The sequence below is a fragment of the Microchirus variegatus genome (assembly GCF_963457635.1).
Source record: "Microchirus variegatus genome assembly, chromosome: 23".
Classification (NCBI taxonomy): domain Eukaryota; kingdom Metazoa; phylum Chordata; class Actinopteri; order Pleuronectiformes; family Soleidae; genus Microchirus; species Microchirus variegatus.
Genome location: NC_139824.1, coordinates 17934502 through 17950595, shown reverse-complemented (window position 1 = coordinate 17950595; position 16094 = coordinate 17934502). Strand labels below are relative to the sequence as shown.

Sequence of the window (16094 nt, the reverse complement as noted above, 5' to 3'; positions counted from 1 at the left end):
CAAACACAGGTAAACACATGCTGTTTATGGGTAAATACATAAGGAAAACGTAATCATTATTTGGTTAAACACAGAAAACTAATCAGATGAGACGTAAAACACAGACTTATTATCATTAAAAGCAGAGTAAATGGACTCACCCGGCTGCTGCTGCTGCTGCGTCAGGTCAGTGTTTCTGTCTTTTGAATGATCTCTGTCACACACACACACAGTGAGAGTCCGTCCTTCAGAACATGGTGACGGATCAAAGACTGTGAGGACAGGTGAGGTTCTGCAGTCTGAGGGAAAACACTCGTCTGGCCACGCCCCATTATGAACACACACACACACACACACACACACACACACACACACACACACACACACACACAGTGTGTTTTCTTCACGCACAACCCGTTCCTTTGTTTTTAGGCTGCTAAGCATTCCAGGATGGGGCGGATCAGTCGTATCCAACAGCACATGTGATTCTCTGAGAACTTTTTTTTTTTTTAACACTTATTTACCACACCTACGACGAATCAAAACTCATGGAAGAAGAAGTAAATAAGAGAATAAAGAAGCAACAAAACAAAAACAAATACATCAAGCAGAGTGTTTGAGTAAATGTTTAAGTTTACACCAGGGGTTCTCAAAGTTCTGATACCTGAGGGCCAATTTAGGAACCCAACGTTGGACTGAGGGCCGCCAAAGGACAAAAAAACAGAAATAAATCCCATTTGTAATCATTTTAATGACCAGATTGCAGTTCTACAGTTTAGCGTTAAGTAATATAAGCGTTAATATAATGTAATTTAAGCATTAATATAATAACTCTTTATAATTTACTGGGTAATTACCCAGTATTTTGGCCATTGTTCTTACCTTCTAATTACAGGTTAATACCAAATAACACATTTCTGTTACCATATATTTACTGGGTAAATAGCTAGTAATTGGGGGCTGTAGCTACCTGCTTATTACCAGCTTATAACCCAATAATACACTAAAATTCACCATATAGAAACCAGGTAAATACCCAGTATTTTTGTTTACACTTATTGGTCTGTATCCAGTAATGTCCAATAAACATTTAACAAGCTTAGTCGCTCCTGGATTAAAACTATCAACTGTAATTCATTGCGGGGCCACCAGAAATGTTTCTGCGGGCCGCCATTGGCCCCCGGGCCGCACTTTGAGAACCAATGGTTTACAGTGTAGTTATTTTTGAAGGAAAAGCACTTTTATTTCAATGAATCTAACATTAAATGAATCAGAAATACACTCCATACATTGTTAATGTATATGAATATGTACATAGGTGTATAGACGCCCATTTCCAGTGTTCTAATGGTACATTGTGTTTGCTAACGGCGTCTGAAGGCTATCGGATGATTAGAAAACCCTTGTGCAATGATGTTAGCACAGCTGAAAACACTTATTTCTAATCTTGTCAATGTCTCGACTATATTTTCTATTCATTTTGATGAATTAAAGTCTGACTTTTAATGGAAAACACGACACAAACTGTACAGGTGAGCCCAAACTTTTGACCGTTTGTCGTGTAAATACTGTATAAAAACTTGCCGTAGGTTTGAAATATAATTCTTTGAAGTTTCTGTTTAAGTTTACAATCTTCACTCTGGGGCTCTTTACATGATTTAAAAGTAAGTAAGTAAAAGAATTATAAAATATAGATAAAGTGACAATGACTTATAGTGAATTTCAGTACGAATAGAAGCTCCGTTATTCAGCATATACTCAAGCTGATATTAGTCAAGTTTAAGCTGTAATTCTAGAAGCACAGACACAGGATTTACATACGAGAGGTGATTTTCATAATCTGGTCGTGTAGTTTTTCTTTCACTGAAATAAATATAAAGAGTAAAGAGTAAAACTCTTCTTAAAACCCAGCTTTTTATCTTTTAACATCACGTAGAGTGTTGATTTGATGTGTTATGTGTACGTATTTGTTTAATGTACACGTGCATATTTTAATCTGTTTTACCCTCTTGTGCAGCACTTTGGAAAACCTTGTGTTTGTTTATATATATAAAATATATGAAATATAAATTGGATTAGAGTTAAAAATAAAACGATAACTCACTAAAACTGACGAGAAAAAGTGCTTCATTTTCATCTTTTGGGTTCAGTGTATTTTTTTTTATATATATAATAGAACGGCAATAATTTACCAAGAGTGCACCTGCGGCACAGATGTGTGCCGTCACTTTTAAAACACTTATTATGACCTTTTTGAATCTTGCACCTGGCAAATACTTCATATGACCAAAAACTAAACACGTAAACTAATAAGAACTTAACTAAAAACGAAGCCTTTACAATAAACTAACACTAATAAAAACCAGAAAACACACTCTAAAAACAAATTAAACTCATTTTAAAAACAAAAAGTCAAAACAAAATAAATCCAAAACTATTCTAACCTTGATGGACGATAATAGGAGTTTGTGTTATTTGTGTAGAGTTTATTTTTGTAACTGTAGCTCGTCTAAGCTTTTATTTTGTTGTACAGGAAGTAAGTTTTTATTAGTTTTGAATGAATAAATGTTAACTTTTGTCTTAAGTTTGCCTTTGTGTGATCACATTGTCACATTATCTTGTACAAACTGTATTGTTTTGATGCCATAATTTGCCTGAACACACGATGCATCGTGTCAATTTTTGAATGGAGAATCAAATCGTGAGAAAGATTCACCTCCTGAGAAGATAATTAACATTATTTTCAAGCAGAAAACCAGTAATGAATGACACAAGAATCCTGTGCCGATACATAAACGTTTAATTAACTGATGCAAAAATCATAAACTGATGCATTCAAGTAAACTTGGAAAAATAAAGTGTTAAATGTAAACAATATTTTATAATTTAAGTTTTCTTTCTTTTGATCGAACATCTTCATCATCACAGTCCGGGCATCACATAGGCAAGGTTTTCCAGAGTAGACGCCTTTAACGAGTGAAATGATAAAAACATAAACATATATATTATAATAATAATAATAATAATAATAATAATAAAGTGTGTGTCTCTCACCAGAGTGTGTGGTCGTGTGCAGCCTCTCAGCTCTGGGATCTGTGCAGTGAGACAGAAAACTGGAGCCAGAGCACAGAGCAGAGAGTCTAAGAGCAGAGACAGACTGCTGGACGTGCACACCTTCTTCTGCACGTGCACACACAACACACACACACACACACACAGAGGCCAAATATTGATTCATTCAGTGTGTGTATAGGGCAGATTATGAATGACATATTCCACTCTTGATCGTGTTAATCTGTTAATCTTTGAACACATGAATGAAGCAGCAGATTCTAAAGTTCAGCTCGACTGAATTTCTCAGTAACTCTTAGTTAATTTTCAAGATGATGCTTTAAAAATGACGCTAATTGCTGCTGTAAAGTCATGTGACCATCTCTTCAGCAGCTTCAGGACGTCTACGTCAACACTGACAAGCCACAAAAACACCACGTCTGTGGGTCATTTTGTAGTTTTGTCTAATACAGAGTTACACGTTTAACCAATTTAACCCTTGAAATACAACAAAATAAAAGCTTCCACAATAAAACTCGACATCACAGGACATTCAGTGAATCAGTTTGAGTGTTTTTCCAAGAACTAAAACAAGCTTTTTGATGATTTTTCAGCTACTTAAATGTGAATATTGTCTAGTTTCTTTGCTCCATTTGAAAAAGTTAAGACATTAAAGAATCAAGAACATCATCATTTCCAGTGTTTGAGAAACACAGATCAATATTTTTGAATATTTTCAAACCAAATTATAAAAATAACTGGACTTCAAGCTCTAAAACACCAAGTCTGTGTGTAATTTTGTGATTTTGTCCAATACAGAGTTACATTTTTAACCAATTTAATCCTTAAAACACATGAAATAAAAACTTCCACAATAAAAATGACATTAGAGGACATTTGTTCAGCCCTACCGCACTGCACTTACAGTTTTATCATGATTATTAATCATCATTGAATCAGTTTGAGTGTTTTTCCAAGAACTAAAACAAGCTTTTTGATGATTTTTGATGACTTTTCAGTTTCTTAAATGTGAATATTGTCTGGTTTCTTTGCTCCATTTGACAAAAGAAATCATTAAAAACTGAATAATGGACAAAATCATGATTTCAGGTTTTGGAAACACAGATTTTTCAACATTTTTCAACATTTTCAAACATATTAAGGATCAAATTATAAAAATGTTCTTCTGGGGAAACACTTACGAGCTCCAAAAACATAACATTTGAGTGTAATTTTGTAGTTTTGTCTCATACCCAGTTATATTTAATCCTTAAAACACAAGAAATATAAACTTCCACAATAGAAATTGACATTACAGGACATTTGTTCAGCACTACATCAAAGTTTTATCATGATTATTAATCAGTTTGAGTGATTTTCCATTCACTAAAACAAGCTTTTTGATGATTTTTCTTAACTTCTTAAATGTGAATATTGTCTGGTTTCTTTGCTCCATTTGACAAAAGAAATCATTAAAAACGGAATAACGGACAAAAATAAGACATTCAAGACTCAAGAATATCATCATTTCCAGTATCAGGGAAACACAGATCAACATTTTTAAACATTTTCAAACATATTACGGACCAAATTATAGAAATAATCTGTAGTTGCAGTAGTTTTAAGTACATCTATCTCTTTATGAAGCTATATCAAATAAAGCAGTATTTTAGAAAGACACTTACGTCAGTCTCCTGAAGATGGTGACCAATCAGGAACAGGGACTCGCCCAACAGGTGTAGGTGAGCTGCTGCACTCACAGGATCCTGATCATGGACACCGGGACCAGGACCAGGACCAGGACCAGGACCAGGACTCTCTGGTGGTGCTGTGAGCCAGTCTGTGTGTGTAGAGCAGCACATGGAGCAGATGGGAGTGCAGGCGTCTGCAGCTATGAGAGGAGGAGGCCGAGCAGAGTCCACAGGTCTGAGACCGGACGAGTCCACAGGTCTGAGACCGGACGAGTCCGCAGGTCTGAGACCGGACGAGTCCGCAGGTCTGAGACCGGACGAGTCCGCAGGTCTGAGACCGGACGAGTCCACAGGTCTGAGACCGGACGAGTCCACAGGTCTGAGACCAGAGGAGACCACAGGTCTGAGACCGGACGAGTCCGCAGGTCTGAGACCGGACGAGTCCACAGGTCTGAGACCGGACAAGTCCACCATCATGAGGTCTTTGAGATAAACCAGATCCTCTAACGTGGAGCTTGGATTTGTCTGGAGACAAAACACAATAATGAAGTTAAAATACACTATATATCCATTTTCAACAGATTAAATTTGTTTGAAGTCATTAATCTCACATTTAGAAATGTGTTAATCTAGACTATATTCATCATATATGCATCATAAATACACTTATATTGTGAACTTTTTATCGTTCCATATCAAAACAGACACTTTTATTGTGAAATACCATCATAAATATTATCATTTCAAAGTGTTTTTCCTCACAGTTGGATCACAATCACAATTAAAGGTTTGCTTTTCTTCTAATGACTAAATTACTGAGTATTTCAGACACCATTGTTTAATTTTAAGCACATTCCAAAGAGACTCAGGCCTAAATCGTGACATTTCATACAACTTTTGTTTTTATCGATGCTTCTGTCTGTTCCTAACCCTTTCCTCTCAATAATCCCTCACCTCTGTCATCATCTTAAAACCGAGGATAATCCCCTGCGTTTCAACGTCAAAACGATCATGATTTAAATTATTTTGGCGCGTTAATCTCGGCCCTAGAAAACAGACAAAGACATTTAAAGTGAATTCCAATTCCTATCTTAACCCTCAATCTCAAAAATGTTCTCCCTCTAGTCCAAGTTCTGTCCCGATTCTCAGAAAAATTAAGTTGAGGGTCAAGTTTAAGGGCTGTATCGCCCTCAATATTGAGATTTCCCAGACCACCCTTGGGAGCAAGGGCTACCCAGAATGCATTGCGTGTTTTCACATGAGAAAGATGGCGTCGAAAGCAGCGAAACGAGTGCGATACAAATGAAGTATTTTCTTTGTTAATAGAGATATAAAAATGATCTTAGTTTAGGCCCATATTATGGATTACTGACGTCATTGTTGCGTAACATTTATTTTTATTTTACCATCTTTTGTCAATAAGTCGTGGTGTGTGGTAACTGTCAGCTGAATATTTGTATGAGTATCATCTTATAACTAACTGACAACCTAATAACTTGACTGACAAACGGATCGGAATAAATAATCCTGACGTAAATGTCTTCTTCTTCTTCTTCTTTTTTGGAGTTGACAGACTGGACGCAGCTTTTTTCGCGTTATTCTGCCCCCTACAGTCTGAAGACGTATCTGCATTTAAGGGGTGTCCCATTTCTAAGTGACAAAATAACCCTCAACACTTGGTTTTGAGGCCAGTTAAGATAAAGGGTTGAGCTCAAGGGTTAAGATAGGAATTGGAATTGGCCCTTTATCCCATGTTCTCACACCTCATGAGTTCACTCACCTCTCCTCCTCCTCCTCCTCCTCCATCATCGTCTCCTCCTCTCTCTCTCCATCTGCTGTGATGCACATAAACTGGACAGATATGATTATTTCTCACCTTTATTGACCTTTATTTACAAGAGAAAATGCCCGATTGAGCCGATTTAAGAGTTCATTTAAAGTAAGATAGATGACATAACTCAGAAAACCTGACCTTCCTGCCTAGTTATACATCGATAATAGATAAAAAAACAGGATTCTTATCTGTAAAGTCACCGTTGTGCTCTCTTATCTATAGCTGTGTTCCTCTCACACTGACTGCAGTCACATGATCACTCATAATAATTACTGTGCAAACATGCACACGTCTGAACACAGTGTTACCGCTCACCAGACTGCTGCGTCATCACGCTCTTCTGCTTCCTGAAAGGTGAAATACAAACAACAACCGCATGACATTTAGTTTGTGTTGTTGTGTTGTTGTGTTGTTGTGTTGTTGTGTTGCAGGAGTGTTAGTGAGGAAGTGTCTGAGGACAGAGAACGCTGAGCAAACTGTGCAGACAATCGTGTTTCACAACAACAACCTTCGCACACTTCAACACTGAGACGACACACACACACACACACCTACAGTTTCTATAAATAACAAACAAACAAACAAACACGTGTCTTTATCAAAAAATAAATTATTAAAGTTCGTCTGATGTGGTTTTTTCTGAAGCCATCGGATAAAATATAACTGTTTAATGATCACAAATAGAACAAATAACATTGTGTATAATAACAATCAATTTTTTTTATTTATTTCTATCTGCTGTGGGTCTTTTTGTGAGTCTGAAACTAGTAAAACATGTATTTTCAGTGACCAGTTGTTGTATATTTGTACAACACTGATGGTATTTCATTAAAATAATATTCTAAACTATATTTATTAAATAAATCAAACAAAACAAGACAAAAATACAGTATTAATGACTGTTATTTGAACGCATCATTAAACATAAAGGGACTCATTCGCTCACTGCTGATCTGACACAGTCACGTGATCGTGGAGGAAAACTTACATGCGCCCCCGTGTGGATTCTAAGGGGTACTACTTAAATGTGTCTATAAATGAATTCATTTAAATTGGATTTATCATTCTACATTAAAACTTTACTTTTTAAAAACACATTTCATGATCTAATAAGAGATTTGTGTGTTTATATATTTAAAAAAACAAACTAATTGAACCAAAGTGCTTCACAAACAACACGAATATAAAGGTTAGTTTCTGTAAAACTGTGAAAATGTGCTTTAATTCACATTATTTGAATGTCTGATGTATTAAATGTGATAAAATGTGGTGAATTTTAAACGACTTTCACGTGACAATAATCGAAGGACGTTAATGATTGTGGTTCATGTGAAGTTATTGTTGAAAACACACACTTTTCTGTTTGTGTGTTTGTGCAGCACGTGACGCAGCTCACGTGGTTCGTGTTTAAATGTGTGTTTTATAATTATTTACCTTCACAAATGTCACAAACAGTTGTTTCGTCCTCAGGAAACTTTGACAACAGCAAAAACACCTGTTTTTACACTTCTCTCACTCGCCCTGATGATCCGCCATGTTGGTTTACTTCACCTCTTCTTCTTCATCATCGTCTATGAGGTTTTTTATGGAGGTTGGAAAACAACGATTTGGCGCAGTATCGCCACCATGTGGTACGGAGGGGAACTCAACACTTTACCAATTCTAATTCTGCTTATAAGTTAGTCAGTAAATAAATAAATAAATAAATAAATAAATAAATACATGAATGAAGGAAGGAAGGAATGAATAAATGAATGAATTAATTAAATCATTCATTTATTAATTTATTAATGAATGACTTAATAAATAAATACATACATAAATAAATAAATATCCTCTCAAGCAACTTTGTTGTTTTTAAGAAATTGACAATATTGTGGAAAAGTACTTGTACTTACAAGTACATTACAAGTAGTTACAAGTTACATTACAGCACTGGATAGAATAATAAATAAATGAATGAATGAATGAATGAATGAATGAATGAGTGAATGAATAAATAAATAAATTAATAAATGGATAAATAAATAAATATCCTCTCAATCAACTTTGTTGTTTTTAAGAAATTTACATAATATTGTGGAAAAGTACTTGTACTTTGTTACATTACGGCACTGGATAGAATAATAAATAAATAAATAAATGAATGAATGAATGAATGAATAAATAAATAAATAAATGAATAAATAAATAAATTAATTAATTAATTAATTAATAAATATGCCCTAAATTGACTTGGGGTCAAATTGATATAATATTGTAGAAAAGTACTTGTACTTTGTTACATTACAGCACTGGATAGAATATTAAATAAATAAATAAATAATTACATGAATGAATGAATGAATGAATGAATGAATGAATGAATAAATAAATAAATACATACATAAATTAGAAGAAAGAAATTGACATAATATTGTGGAAAAGTACTTGTACTTTGTTACATTACAGCACTGGAAAGAATAGAATAGAAATACTTTATTCAAACTGTTTTGATTTTGGTTAAAAAATACACTTTATATTATAGTGAGTAGTTTGATGCCATGTGCAGCATTAAGTACTAACATCCTTTTACTTGCAGCAATAACATGATACGACATCACCCAAAAACAACGAGTGATAATAAGTGTTTTTTAAAGCTGATATAAGTGTTTTTCTATCAAAGTACGACTGAATGAATAATAAAAAACAGACAGACCGAGCATTGGATTAGTTGTATTAGCACTGATACAGTGACGTACGGGATAATTATTTAACTTTACTGGAACACATCCAGGATATGAGAGAAGAAAACGTGTGCAGGTTTAATTATGACCATGTAAAAACAGCTTATATATATGTATATATTAGGGTTGCAACGGTATTCTGTTCGGTTCAATACGCAACGGCAAACAACGGCGTTTCAGTACGTTTCAGTCCGTCAAAATGTATTAAAATACACAATCGTCATCATTTAGGATTCAGCGTAGACTACGATGAGAATGAGAAAAAAATAAACGTCAACAAACACACAACCGTGGCGTGTAAGCGTCTGTTCTGCAGCGTAGTGAAGTTATCGGACAGACACTCGCTCTACAGCGCCACCCAGAGCAAGCAATATAGTACTAAACTTTTTTTTTTTTCTTTTTTTTTTAAACTTGTGTGGTTTCACGTTTGCTGTTTCATTTGATTTAAATAAAGTTTGTGGTGTTATTATATCTGTGCTTCTAATTATTTTTACAATGTAATATTGCATCCCTAATATATACATATATATATATATATACATATACATATACATATACATATATATATATATACATATACATATACATATACATATATATATATATACACATGTATACATGTGTGTTCCCTCTGTTCTATCTGGTGATTCTTTAAACTCATATCAGTGAATCTCATGTGTTCAGCCAAGTGTCTGTTAATGTTTTGTTCTTCTGTTTCAACACTCCTGCTCCTCCTCCTCCAGTCAGAATATCACAGCGTCATGTTTAGAGTCCATGAGACGCCTCCTCCTCCTCCTCCTCCTCCTCCTCCTCCTCCTCCTCCTCTTCCTCCTCCTCCTCCTCCCCCGCTTTGGAATGTCAAAGCTGCACTGTCATGCTAAGCCCTCCTCCCTCTGGACTTTCTGGGCAGGACTAAAACTTCCTGACTCATGCTTTAATCCCGTCCTCCCTCCTCCTCCTCCTCCTCCTCCTCCTCCTCCTCCTCCTTCCTCCTCCTCCTCCTCCTCCTCCTCTGGCAGGTGTTTTCCCAGCTGTGGTCCAGAGTTTGCAGTGTCATGTTAACTCCTGCTCCCTCCCTCCCTCCCTCCCTCCCCCCTCTTCTCTTTCTTTCTCTTTTTTTTTCGCTGAGGTTGCCAGGTCACGTTAAGCTCAAAGTTTTCTGTGTCATTTTTTAGAGTTCCTGTTTTTCATTCAGTCGCCGGGGGGGGGGGGGGTGGGGGGAGGGGGAGGAGTCACGAGGAGGAGAGCGAGTATAAAGGAGACGCAGAACACTGAGCAGAGACAACAGAGACAACAGAGGACATCTGTGGAGACCAAACCACTGGTGAGTTTACACTTTTACACACAATAACTGTGCTGCATGATGATTTTCTCTGTATATAATAATGTTTTTTTTTATTATTTTAATAATTATTATTATTATTATTATTATTATTATGTGTATTTTCAGAGCTACAATGGAGACACCGACGAATACTCAGACAACAGCGGAAATCACCGACAGGTAGGAAAATAAAAACTGTGATTTAGTACGTTTAATTTCCTTAATATATACCATATAATACAATATATATATATATATATATATATATATATATACCTTTATTGTACCACAATGGAGAAATTGCCAGTGTTCCAGCAAGAAAAGGGAAAGTCACACAAAAGAAAGTCAACTATTTACACATATGTACATTTGCACAGGTAACAAGGAACATCAATATATAACATGCTAATATGCAAATATACACATATATATATATATATATATGTTAGAGCTGCAACTAACGATTATTTACATAATAGATTAATCTGTCGATTATTTTCTCGATTAATCTTTTGGTTCATACGTCAGAAAATGTTAAAGAACAATGTTCTTGTTCATGTTTTTGTCCACAATAAATAAAAAAACATACAGAAATAACTGTATATGTATAATAATTGGTCCATAAAATGTCAGAAAATGTTAAAAAAAAGTGGATCTCGACGATGTTCTCCAGTGTCTTTGTTTTTGTCCACAAACCAAAATGATTCAGTTTTTAATGATTTCTTTGCAAAGAAACCACAAGATATTCACATTTAAGAAGCTGAAACAATCAGAAATCTGGTTTTAATCATGAAAAAAAAGCTTCAAACCGATTATCGATTATCAAAATTGTTTAATTAATCGTTTCAGCTAACGATTATTTTCGTAATCAATTAATCTGTCGATTTTTTTCTCGATTAATCGATGAATTGGTCCATAAAATGTCAATGTTAAAAAAAACGTGGATCAGTGTTCTCGACTATGTTCTCCAGTGTTTTTGTTTTTGTCCACAAACCAAAATGATTCAGTTTTAATGATTTCTTTGTTTATGTGGAGCAAAGAAACAAAGAAAATATCCACATTTAAGAAGCTAAAACAATCAGAAATCTGGTTTTAATCATGAAAAAAGCTTCAAACCGATTATTGATTATCAAAATTGTTTAATTAATCGTTTCAGCTCTAATATATTAGAGCTGCAACTAACGATTATTTTCGTAATCGATAAATCTGTAGATTATTTTCTCAATTAATCGATTGGTCCATAAAATGTCAGAAAATGTTAATAAATGTTGATCAGTGTTTGTTAAACCTGGAAATTACGATGTTCTTGAACGTCTTTGTTTTGTCCACAAACCAAAATTATTCAGTTTTAATGATTTCTTTGTTTATGTGGAGCAAAGAAACAAAGAGAATATTCACATTTAAGAAGCTAAAACAATCAGAAATCTGGTTTTAATCATGAAAAAAGCAAACGAAATAGTTGAATTAACCGTTCAGCTCTAATATATATTATATATATAATATATTCATTAACTTTGCTCCAACATCCCAGAGAGAGTGAGAGACTTTGTGCTTGAACCTGTTAAAGTTTATCAGCGTTACGCTGCGTTCTTCAGATAAAGACATGAAGACTTTCCGTACTCACTGTGATTCCTCCGGCCTCGCAGTGATCTGTCGGAGCAAATCAAGAAGGTGACGAAGGACAGTCACAGCAGAGCCGAGCAAACGGAGCTGATGATGAGCTTCCAGAGAGGTCAGGTCAGCCGCTCACAGTACCAGGTATAAACGCTCACAGATCCATCCACACCTCAGATACTTCAGATGCATGAAGTCCAGTGGAGATCAGGATCTAATCATCACGTCTCCTCCTCCTCCTCCTCCTCCTCCTCCTCCTCTGCAGCTCCTCCTGTGCTCACTCCATGAAATCTACCAGGCCTTGGAGGAAGAGATGGACAGGAACTGCGAGCACCCCGGTGTCGCGCCAATTTACTTCCCCGCTGAACTGGCGAGGCTGCAGTCCATCCAGAAGGACCTGGAGTTCTTCTACGGCCGAGACTGGAGGGAGAAGATCGTCGTACCTGTGGCCACTAAGAGATACTGTCACAGACTGAGACAGGTATTTATTTATCTATTTATTGTTCATATACTCGTTTATTTACTTCACATTTAAATGTTAAAGGTGCATTATGTAATAATTTGTCATAAAATCCTCCTAATATGTCATAGAGACTCGGGAATAATGTTCAACATATTCAACAACAACAGTACGGACAAAATTTTTGCATTAAAAAAAAATGTGGCACCACCTACCGCCGTCTACCAATCATTGCAGTCAGTAGAGTCTCAGCTGCCGAGCGACCACGGGTTGCCAGTTACGTCAGAAAACCAAACCCTAAAAATTCCTCGGTGTTTTGAATTTGAGTGTAGTAACCGCTTTTGGCCACATTCTTACATACGGCGCCTTTAAAATACGATTCTTCTTCTTTCTTTTTTTTCCCAGATCGGTCGAGAGAACCCTGAATATTTACTCGCTCACGCCTACACCCGCTATCTGGGCGACCTGTCCGGAGGGCAGATCCTGGGCCGGATCGCCCAGAAGTCCATGGGGCTGAAGGGCAGCGAGGGTCTGTCGTTCTTCGGCTTCCCCGGAGTCTCCAGCCCGAACCTGTTCAAGCAGCTCTACCGCAGCAGGATGAACAGCGTGGACCTGACGGAGGAGCAGAGGAACGGCGTCCTGGAGGAGGCCGTGAGGGCCTTTGAGCTCAACATCCAGGTCAGGAGCAATCAGTAACGTTATCTTAGTTTTACCCTTTAGTCTACTACGTTCTTTACAAGAAGCTCTAGGAAGACCCAGCTCTTCCAAGAGCTTCTTCTGTCCTTCTGGATCCACTTCTCAGCCTCTGTCAGTCCACTGGTTCCATCTAGTGGACTTCTTCTTCATCTTATTCCTCTTCCATTAGTCTCTTTTTGGATAAAAGCGTCTGCTTTCCTTCGTCTACGCCGTTCTTTTCGTGGAATGACCTACTGAGAGCTACCAGAACCCGAACAGAACAACCCTGTCTATCTTCAAGAAGCTCTAGGAAGACCCAGGTCTTCCAAGAGCATCTTCTGTCCTTCTGGATCCACTTTTTCTTCTTCTCAGCCTCTGTCAGTCCACTGGTTCTATCTAGTGGACTTCTTCTTCTTCTGCTTTCCTTCGTCTACTCCGTTCTTTTCGTGGAATGACCTACTCAGCGCTACCAGAAGCTCTAGGAAGACCCAGCTCTTCCAAGAGCATCTTCTGGCCTAGCAGTCCTTCTAAATCCACTTCTTCTTCTTCTCAACCTCTGTCAGAACACTGGTTCCATCTAGTGGACTTCTTCTTCTTCTTCTTCTTCTTCGGCTTTCCTTCGTCCACTCCGTTATTTTTGTGGGATGGTCTACTGAGCTCTACCAGAAGAAGCTCTTGAAGACCCAGCTCTTTCAAGAGCATCTTCTGACCTTCTGGATCCACTTTTTCTTCTTCTCACCCTCCATCAGTCCACTGGTTCCATCTAGTGGACTTCTTCTTCTTCTGCTTTCCTTCGTCTACTCCATTCTTTTTGTGGAATGATCTACTGAGAGCTACCAGAAGAAGCTCTTGAAGACCCAGCTCTTCCAAGAGCTTCTTCTGTCCTAGCACTCCTTCTGGATCCACTTCTGCTTCTTCTTCTTCTCACCCTCTGTCAGTCCACTGCTTCCATCTAGTGGACTTCTTCTTCTTCTGCTTTCTTTCGTCTACTCCGTTCTTTTTCGTGTGATGATCTAAGCTTCTGAAGACCCAGCTCTTCCAAGAGCATCTTCTGTTCTGAATCACTGGGACTTCTTCTCCATGGCTTATTCCTCTTCCTTTTCTAAGTCTCTTTCTGGACAAAAGCGTCTGCTAACTGCTTCAATAACCCGACAGCTTCACCTCACACACGTGGACCTTCTCCCTCGCAGTTGTTTTTACGACCTCACGAGTCGCTGACTCTCTCCTCTCGCTGTTTTACAGGTTTTTGATGATTTACAGAAGCTGGTGAGCGTCAGTGAAACTCAGCAGCAGCAGCAGCAGAACGGTTTAACACACTCCACACCGGGGAAGACCCTGCAGCAGCCTTCATCTGAAACCATCTCCTCGTCCTCCTCGCTGCTGAGGATGATGCTGGGACTGTTGGTGACTCTGGCCACGCTCACCATGGGATTCTACGCTCTGTGACGACGAGACACAACTGTCTCTGAAGAGTTCTGCTGCTGTGAAGATTCTTTCAAATGTTTACTTTTTTCTTTCTTTTTTTTTTTTAAACTGACAGTTTGCGAGTCTGTAAATGACAAAAAATAAGTTTTTTTAATTCAAAGAGAACCACCACGTAATACTGTATGCACTTATCACACAGTACAATTATGCACCACAGGTAGATTTGAATGTATCAAGATTTTATTTTTTTAATAAACTACTTTTGTTGAAATGAAATAATATGACTCTATTTCTTATGATGTAATATAATAATGTAATATAAAACCTCTTATTTTATTAGATAAAGGGGATCCTTGATACCTTTGATAGCAGCGATAATCTAAAATATCTAGCAATTAGGGGTGAGTTTAAACCTTTCTTATTATATTGGGCTTGTTAACTATGATTATATTCAATATTTTTCTTTTAAATCCTTTAAAAATATAATAATAAATTAGACCAGGGGTCTCAAACCTGTGGCCCGGGGGCCACATGCGGCCCCCAAATCCATTCAACGTGGCCCACAAATTAATATCAATTTATGAGTTTAGAGCTGAAACGATTCATTGATTATTAATCCATTACTAAATGAATCGTCAACTATTTTGATCATCGATTAATCGGTTTGAAGCTTTTTTCATGATTAAAGCAAGATTTCTGATTGTTTTAGCTTCTTAAATGTGAACATTTTCTTTGTTTCTTTGCTCCACATAAAGAAAGAAATCATTAAAACTGAATCATTTTGGTTTGTGGATAAAAACAAAGACATTGGAGAACATCGTCGAGAACACTGATCGACTCTTTTAACATTTTCTGACATTTTATGGACCAAACGATTCATCGATAAATGAAGGAAATAATCGACAGATTAATGGATTACGATAATAATCATTAGTTGCAGCTCTAAATTAGTCATTTCTGTATGTTACTACGTTTACTATGTCATAAATACATGTGAAATATCATCATAAATATTATTATTTCCATGTCTTTTTCTTAAAATGTTGACCTTTTCTTTGCCCCTGACTGACCAAACTGGACTCTCAGTGGCTCATCAACAGAGAGAAACATGAATATGAAGCACGTGCCAGTGCAATAAAGCAGCGTCTAATAAGGAAAAGTAAGTTACAATTACATTCTGTAGTTAAAGTCTTCACTGTTGTGAGATTACAGTTGGATACTGCAAACAACTGAATCCGTGGCTCATTTAAAACCGTAACGAAAACACAATATTACATTTAATTTGAGTCGATTTCGTCAAATGAGAAACCACGCG

At 36.8% G+C, this 16094-nt stretch overlaps 2 protein-coding genes across 2 annotated transcripts; one reads left to right on the top strand and one right to left on the bottom strand.

Moving 5' to 3' along the window:
- Positions 1-2885: 2885 nt before the first annotated feature.
- Positions 2886-8119, bottom strand: hmgxb4b (HMG box domain containing 4b). The gene is made up of 6 exons (XM_083909450.1): positions 7990-8119; positions 6871-6902; positions 6502-6572; positions 4716-5246; positions 3034-3159; positions 2886-2946 (listed from the first exon to the last, which is right to left on the bottom strand). The coding sequence occupies exons 2-6, from the start codon at positions 6884-6886 to the stop codon at positions 2902-2904; spliced, it is 789 nt and encodes a 262-aa protein (XP_083765576.1). The 5' UTR covers positions 6887-6902; positions 7990-8119; the 3' UTR covers positions 2886-2901.
- Positions 8120-10575: 2456 nt separating this feature from the next.
- On the top strand, positions 10576-14800 carry hmox1b (heme oxygenase 1b; the record flags this gene model as incomplete). The annotated part of the gene is made up of 6 exons (XM_083909661.1): positions 10576-10605; positions 10732-10785; positions 12252-12363; positions 12485-12700; positions 13085-13357; positions 14597-14800. Exons 2-6 carry the CDS (start codon positions 10739-10741, stop codon positions 14798-14800), a joined length of 852 nt encoding a protein of 283 aa, XP_083765787.1. The 5' UTR covers positions 10576-10605; positions 10732-10738.
- Positions 14801-16094: the final 1294 nt, after the last annotated feature.